Here is an 8,171-nt window from a genome sequence, read left to right as displayed (position 1 = left end):
CTCCCTCCCTCACCTCTGTCGCAGGCCTCCCCTCCCTCCCTCCCTCCCTCACCTCTGTCGCAGGCATCCCTCCCTCCCCTCCCTCTGTCGCAGGCATCCTCCCCCCTCCCTCTCCCTCCCTCTCCCTCCCCCTCCCCCTCCGTCCCTCCCTCCCTCCCTCCCTCACCTCTGTCGCAGGCGTCCCTCCCTCCCCTCCCTCCCTCCCTCCCTCACCTCTGTCGCAGGCATCCCCCTCCCCCCTCTCTCCCTCCCTCCCTCAGTTAGAGCAGACAGACAGATGAACAGACAGACAGTGAGACCGATGTGGAGACCCTCCCTCCTCCCTCCCCCCCTCCCTCCCTCCCTCCCTCCCTCCCTCCCTCCCTCCCTCCCTCACCTCTGTCGCAGGCGTCCCCCTCTCCCTCCTCCTCCCTCCCTCCCTCCCTCACCTCTGTCGCAGCGTCCCCCCTCCCTCCCTCCCTCCCTCCCTCACCTCTGTCGCAGGCATCCCCCTCCCCCTCCCTCCTCCCCCTCCCTCCCTCCCTTCTCCCTCCCCCTCCGTCCCTCCCTCCTCCCTCCCTCCCTCCCTCCCCTCCCTCCCCTCCCTCCCTCCCTCCCCTCCCTCCCTCCCTCCCTCACCTCTGTCGCAGGCCTCCCTCCCTCCCTCCCTCCCTCCCCCTCCCTCCCTCCCTCCCTCCTCCCTCCCTCCCTCACCTCTGTCGCAGGGTCCCCCTCCCCCTCTCTCCCCTCCTCTCCTCCCTCCCTCCCCTCCCTCCCTCCCTCCCTCCCTCACCTCTGTCGCAGGCGTCTCCCTCCCTCCCTCCCTCCCTCCTCCTCCCTCCCTCCTCCCTCCCTCCCTCCCTCCCTCCCTCACCTCTGTCGCAGGCATCCCCCTCCCCCTCCCTCCTCCCCCTCTCTCCTCCCCTCCCCTCCCTCCTCTCTCCCTCCCCTCCCTCCCTCCCTCCCTCCCTCCCTCCCTCCCCCTCCCTCCCTCACCTCTGTCGCAGGCGTCCCTCCCTCCCCTCCCTCCCTCCCTCCCTCCCTCCCTCCCTCACCTCTGTCGCAGGTATCCTCCCTCCCCCTCCCTCCCTCCCTCCCTCCCTCAGTTAGAGCAGACAGACAGATGAACAGACAGACAGTGAGACCGATGTGGAGACTCCCTCCCTCCCTCACCTCTGTCGCAGGCGTCCCCCGTGTATCCTAGGTTACATTGACAGTAGGCCTTGCCCAGGCCAGACAGCCTACATTTCCCATGTTTACACCTGGTCAGCTGACAGGGGTCCAGCACTTCCTGGTCTGCCTCGTCACACAGCACCCCGAGGAATCCTGGCTGGCAGCGACAGGAGTACGAGTAGGAATTGATAGGAAGACATGAACCATGGATACACCTGCAGGAAGGAGGAGGGAGAGGGAGGAGGGGGAGGGAGAGAGAGATGGGGGAGGGAGAGAGAGGAGGGGGGAGGGAGAGGACGGAGAGAGAGAGATGGGATGGAGGGAGAGAGGAGGGGGAGGGAGAGGACGAGAGAGAGAGAGAGATGGGGGAGGGAGAGAGAGGAGGGGGAGGGAGAGGACGGAGAGAGAGAGAGATGGGGGAGGGAGAGAGGAGGGGAGGGAGAGGACGGAGAGAGAGAGAGATGGGGGAGGGAGAGAGAGGAGGGGGAGGGAGAGGACGGAGAGAGAGAGAGATGGGATGGAGGGAGAGAGGAGGGGGAGGGAGAGGACGGAGAGAGAGAGAGATGGGGGAGGGAGAGAGAGGAGGGGGAGGGAGAGGACGGAGAGAGATGGGATGGAGGGAGAGAGGAGGGGGAGGGAGAGGACGGAGAGAGAGAGAGATGGGGGAGGGAGAGAGAGGAGGGGAGGGAGAGGACGGAGAGAGAGAGAGATGGGGGAGGGAGAGAGGAGGGGGAGGGAGAGGACGGAGAGAGAGAGAGATGGGGGGAGGGAGAGAGAGGAGGGGGAGGGAGAGGACGGAGAGAGAGAGAGATGGGATGGAGGGAGAGAGGAGGGGGAGGGAGAGGACGGAGAGAGAGAGAGATGGGGGAGGGAGAGAGAGGAGGGGGAGGGAGAGGACGGAGAGAGATGGGATGGAGGGAGAGAGGAGGGGGAGGGAGAGGACGGAGAGAGAGAGAGAGGGGAGAGAGAGAGAGGAGGGGGAGGGAGAGGACGGAGAGAGAGAGAGAGAGAGAGAGAGGGGAGGGGAGGGAGAGGACGGAGAGAGAGAGAGATGGGATGGAGGGAGAGAGGAGGGGAGGGAGAGGACGGAGAGAGAGAGAGAGAGAGAGGGGAGGGAGAGAGAGGAGGGGGAGGGAGAGGACGGAGAGAGAGAGAGATGGGGGAGGGAGAGAGAGGAGGGGAGGGAGAGGACGGGAGAGAGAGAGAGAGAGGGGAGGGGGAGGGAGAGGACGGAGAGAGAGAGAGATGGGATGGAGGGAGAGAGGAGGGGGAGGGAGAGATGGGGGAGGGAGAGGACAGAGAGAGAGAGAGAAGGGGGAGGAGAGAGAGAGAAGGGGGAGGCAGAGGGGAGGGGAAATACAATTTAAATGGATTTAAATCCCACAACCAAACAAAAAAATGGTCATCCCTTCCCCCTCCCTTCCATCCCTCTCTATCCTCACCCCTCACCCCCATCCCTCTCCATCCTCCCCCTCACCCCTCACCCCCATCCCCAGTCCACTGACTTGTTCCCATCACAGGGGTTGTTGACCTGGTCCTGACAACGGTCTCCGGTCCACCCAGGGTGGCAGGTACAGGAGAAGCCTCTCTGACCGGTTGGGTGGCACTCACCCTGGCCACACACCCCTGCCTGGCATGGCTGGCATCCCGCTTCAACCCCAGTCTGGAAAACACAACAGGGTTCAGTTTAGAGGTGGAACAGCGTGTGTGAGTGTTTCAATACACCTGACCCAATACAACTGACCCCCAGGTCCTGTCCCTGTCCCTGTCCCTGCTCCAGTATGACCCCCAGGTCCTGTCCCTGTCCCTGTCCCTGCTCCAGTATGACCCCCAGGTCCTGTCCCTGCTCCAGTATGACCCCCAGGTCCTGTCCCTGCACCAGTCTGACCCCCAGGTCCTGTCCCTGTTCCTGCTCCAGTCTGACCCCCAGGTCCCTGCTCCAGTATGACCCCCAGGTCCTGTCCCTGCTCCAGTCTGACCCCCAGGTCCTGTCCCTGTCCCTGCTCCAGTATGACCCCCAGGTCCTGTCCCTGCTCCAGTATGACCCCCAGGTCCTGTCCCTGCACCAGTCTGACCCCCAGGTCCTGTCCCTGTTCCTGCTCCAGTCTGACCCCCAGGTCCCTGCTCCAGTCTGACCCCCAGGTCCTGTCCCTGCTCCAGTCTGACCCCCAGGTCCTGTCCCTGTCCCTGCTCCAGTCTGACCCCCAGGTCCTGTCCCTGTCCCTGCTCCAGTCTGACCCCCAGGTCCTGTACCTGTCCCTGCACCAGTATGTCCCCCAGGTCCTGTCCCTGCTCCAGTCTGACCCCCAGGTCCTGTCCCTGCTCCAGTATGACCCCCAGGTCCTGTCCCTGCTCCAGTCTGACCCCCAGGTCCTGTACCTGCTCCAGTCTGACCCCCAGGTCCTGTACATTTACATTACATTTACATTTAAGTCATTTAGCAGACGCTCTTATCCAGAGCGACTTACAAATTGGTGCATTCACCTTATGACATCCAGTGGGACAGTCACTTAACAATAGTGCATCTAAAACTTAGGGGGGTGGGGTGAGAGGGATTACTTAACCTATCCTAGGTATTCCTTAAAGAGGTGGGGTTTCAGGTGTCTCCGGAAGGTGGTGATTGACTCCGCTGTCCTGGCGTCGTGAGGGAGTTTGTTCCACCATTGGGGGGCCAGGGCAGCGAACAGTTTTGACTGGGCTGAGCGGGAGCTGTACTTCCTCAGTGGTAGGGAGGCGAGCAGGCCAGAGGTGGATGAACGCAGTGCCCTTGTTTGGGTGTAGGGCCTGATCAGAGCCTGGAGGTACTGAGGTGCCGTTCCCCTCACAGCTCCGTAGGCAAGCACCATGGTCTTGTAGCGGATGCGAGCTTCAACTGGAAGCCAGTGGAGAGAACGGAGGAGCGGGGTGACGTGAGAGAACTTGGGAAGGTTGAACACCAGACGGGCTGCGGCGTTCTGGATGAGTTGAAGGGGTTTAATGGCACAGGCAGGGAGCCCAGCCAACAGCGAGTTGCAGTAATCCAGACGGGAGATGACAAGTGCCTGGATTAGGACCTGCGCCGCTTCCTGTGTGAGGCAGGGTCGTACTCTGCGGATGTTGTAGAGCATGAACCTACAGGAACGGGCCACCGCCTTGATGTTAGTTGAGAACGACAGGGTGTTGTCCAGGATCACGCCAAGGTTCTTGGCGCTCTGGGAGGAGGACACAATGGAGTTGTCGACCGTGATGGCGAGATCATGGAACGGGCAGTCCTTCCCCGGGAGGAAGAGCAGCTCCGTCTTGCCGAGGTTCAGCTTGAGGTGGTGATCCGTCATCCACACTGATATGTCTGCCAGACATGCAGAGATGCGATTCGCCACCTGGTCATCAGAAGGGGGAAAGGAGAAGATTAATTGTGTGTCGTCTGCATAGCAATGATAAGAGAGACCATGTGAGGTTATGACAGAGCCAAGTGACTTGGTGTATAGCGAGAATAGGAGAGGGCCAAGAACAGAGCCCTGGGGGACACCAGTGGTGAGAGCGCGTGGTGAGGAGACAGATTCTCGCCACGCCACCTGGTAGGAGCGACCTGTCAGGTAGGACGCAATCCAAGCGTGGGCCGCGCCGGAGATGCCCAACTCGGAGAGGGTGGAGAGGAGGATCTGATGGTTCACAGTATCGAAGGCAGCCGATAGATCTAGAAGGATGAGAGCAGAGGAGAGAGAGTTAGCTTTAGCAGTGCGGAGCGCCTCCGTGATACAGAGGAGAGCAGTCTCAGTTGAATGACTAGTCTTGAAACCTGACTGATTTGGATCAAGAAGGTCATTCAGAGAGAGATAGCGGGAGAGCTGGCCAAGGACGGCACGTTCAAGAGTTTTGGAGAGAAAAGAAAGAAGGGATACTGGTCTGTAATTGTTGACATCGGAGGGATCGAGTGTAGGTTTTTTCAGAAGGGGTGCAACTCTCGCTCTCTTGAAGACGGAAGGGACGTAGCCAACGGTCAGGGATGAGTTGATGAGCGAGGTGAGGTAAGGGAGAAGGTCTCCGGAAATGGTCTGGAGAAGAGAGGAGGGGATAGGGTCAAGCGGGCAGGTTGTTGGGCGGCCGGCCGTCACAAGACGCGAGATTTCATCTGGAGAGAGAGGGGAGAAAGAGGTCAGAGCACAGGGTAGGGCAGTGTGAGCAGAACCAGCGGTGTCGTTTGACTTAGCAAACGAGGATCGGATGTCGTCGACCTTCTTTTCAAAATGGTTGACGAAGTCATCTGCAGAGAGGGAGGAGGGGGGAGGGGGCGGAGGATTCAGGAGGGAGGAGAAGGTGGCAAAGAGCTTCCTAGGGTTAGAGGCAGATGCTTGGAATTTAGCGTGGTAGAAAGTGGCTTTAGCAGCAGAGACAGAGGAGGAAAATGTAGAGAGGAGGGAGTGAAAGGATGCCAGGTCCGCAGGGAGGCGAGTTTTCCTCCATTTCCGCTCGGCTGCCCGGAGCCCTGTTCTGTGAGCTCGCAATGAGTCATCGAGCCACGGAGCGGGGAGGGGAGGACCGAGCCGGCCTGGAGGATAGGGGACATAGAGAGTCAAGGGATGCAGAGAGGGAGGAGAGGAGGGTTGAGGAGGCAGAATCAGGAGATAGGTGGGAGAAGGTTTGAGCGGAGGGAAGAGATGATAGGATGGAAGAGGAGAGAGTAGCGGGGGAGAGAGAGCGAAGGTTGGGACGGCGCGATACCATCCGAGTAGGGGCAGTGTGGGAGGTGTTGGATGAGAGCGAGAGGGAAAAGGATACAAGGCAGTGGTCGGAGACTTGGAGGGGAGTTGCAGTGAGGTTAGTGGAAGAACAGCATCTAGTAAAGATGAGGTCGAGCGTATTGCCTGCCTTGTGAGTAGGGGGAAGGTGAGAGGGTGAGGTCAAAAGAGGAGAGGAGTGGAAAGAAGGAGGCAGAGAGGAAAGAGTCAAAGGTAGACGTGGGGAGGTTAAAGTCGCCCAGAACTGTGAGAGGTGAGCCGTCCTCAGGAAAGGAGCTTATCAAGGCATCAAGCTCATTGATGAACTCTCCGAGGGAACCTGGAGGGCGATAAATGATAAGGATGTTAAGCTTGAAAGGGCTAGTAACTGTGACAGCATGGAATTCAAAGGAGGCGATAGACAGATGGGTAAGGGGAGAAAGAGAGAATGACCACTTGGGAGAGATGAGGATCCCGGTGCCACCACCCCGCTGACCAGATGCTCTCGGGGTGTGCGAGAACACGTGGGCGGACGAAGAGAGAGCAGTAGGAGTAGCAGTGTTGTCTGTGGTGATCCATGTTTCCGTCAGTGCCAAGAAGTCGAGGGACTGGAGGGAGGCATAGGCTGAGATGAACTCTGCCTTGTTGACCGCAGATTGGCAGTTCCAGAGGCTACCGGAGACCTGGAACTCCACGTGGGTCGTGCGCGCTGGGACCACCAGAGTAGGGTGGCCGCGGCCACGCGGTGAGGAGCGTTTGTATGGTCTGTGCAGAGAGGAGAGAACAGGGATAAACAGACACATAGTTGACAGGCTACAGAAGAGGCTACGCTAATGCAAAGGAGATTGGAATGACAAGTGGACTACACGTCTCGAATGTTCAGAAAGTTAAGCTACGTAGCAAGAATCTTATTGACTAAAATGATTAAAATGATACAGTACTGCTGAAGTAGGCTAGCTGGCAGTGGCTGCGTTGTTGACACTACACTAATCAAGTCGTTCCGTTGAGTGTACTAGTTTCTGCAGTGTTGCTATTCGGGGGCTAGCAGGCTAGCTAGCAGTGTTGTTTACGTTACGTTGCGTTAAAAGAACGACAATAGATGGCTAGCGAACCTAGAAAATCGCTCTAGACTACACAATTATCTTTGATACAAAGACGGCTATGTAGCTAGCTAAGTAGCTAGCTACGATCAAACAAATCAAACCGTTGTACTGTAATGAAATGAAGTGAAAATGTGATACAACCTGTGAATGCGACCGGGTAGTTGAGTTCTATACAGAAGACGTTGGCTAGCGTTGGCTAGCTGTTGGCTAGCTAGCAGAGTCACCTACGTTAAGGACGACAAATAGCTGGCTAGCTAACCTCGGTAAATTAAGATAATCACTCTAAGACTACACACTCTAAACCTAAACAACACAATTATCTTGGATACGATGATACGAAGACAGCAAAGACAGCTATGTAGGTAGCTAACACTAAACTAATCAAGTCGTTCAGTTGAGTGTAAAAGTTTCTCAGTGCAGCTAATCAGTGGACGTTAGCTAGCTGGCTAGTGAAGACTACGTTAGGACGGCGAAATACGATAATTACGCAATTATCTTTGATACAAAGACGGCTATGTAGCTAGCTGAGAAGAAATTGCTAAGATAAGACAAATCACACCGTTGTGATATAATGAAATATAATGAAAAAGTTATACTACCCGTTGGAGCGACGTGCAGATGCGACCACTCGCTCCAACCGGAACCGGAAAAAATGTACCTGTCCCTGCTCCAGTCTGACCCCCAGGTCCTGTACCTGTCCCTGCTCCAGTCTGACCCCCAGGTCCTGTACCTGCTCCAGTCTGATCCCCAGGTCCTGTACCTGTCCCTGCTCCAGCCCGATCCCCAGGTCCTGTACCTGTCCCTGCTCCAGTCTGACCCCCAGGTCCTGTACCTGTCCCTGCTCCAGTCTGAACCCCAGGTCCTGTCCCTTTCCCTGCTCCAGTCTGAACCCCAGGTCTTGTCCCTGCTCCAGCCTGACCCCCAGGTCCTGTACCTGTCCCTGCTCCAGCCCGACCCCCAGGTCCTGTACCTGTCCCTGCTCCAGCCCGACCCCCAGGTCCTGCAGCTGTCCGTTGATGTAGAGGTTCCTGAGACAGCCGTGGAAGCTGGTCCCGTTCTGCCCCCCAACTCCAGACTGCAGCGCTGCAGGGACTGACCAACGATCTGGCATACCTGGAGAGAAGGAGAGAGAGAGAGAGCCAGAGAGAGAGAGAGAGAGAGAGCCAGAGAGAGAGAGAGAGAGAGAGAGAGAGAGAGAGAGAGAGAGAGAGAGAGAGAG

At 58.1% G+C, this 8,171-nt stretch overlaps 1 protein-coding gene across 1 annotated transcript in view; it reads right to left on the bottom strand.

Moving 5' to 3' along the window:
• Positions 1–1,152: 1,152 nt before the first annotated feature.
• LOC124026573 (slit homolog 2 protein-like) overlaps positions 1,153–8,171 on the bottom strand; it is a gene marked incomplete at its 3' end in the record, with an annotated part of 37,532 nt that continues 30,513 nt past the window's right edge. The window contains exons 8-10 of the mRNA XM_046339482.1: positions 7,923–8,065; positions 2,658–2,815; positions 1,153–1,367 (exon numbers count right to left, since the gene is read on the bottom strand). Coding sequence (XP_046195438.1) covers positions 1,153–1,367; positions 2,658–2,815; positions 7,923–8,065 — 516 coding nt within the window. The remainder of the gene's footprint in view (positions 1,368–2,657; positions 2,816–7,922; positions 8,066–8,171) is intronic.

This window comes from Oncorhynchus gorbuscha, unplaced genomic scaffold, assembly GCF_021184085.1.
Source record: "Oncorhynchus gorbuscha isolate QuinsamMale2020 ecotype Even-year unplaced genomic scaffold, OgorEven_v1.0 Un_scaffold_2780, whole genome shotgun sequence".
NCBI lineage: Eukaryota > Metazoa > Chordata > Actinopteri > Salmoniformes > Salmonidae > Oncorhynchus > Oncorhynchus gorbuscha.
This window is presented reverse-complemented; position numbering and strand designations above follow the sequence as displayed.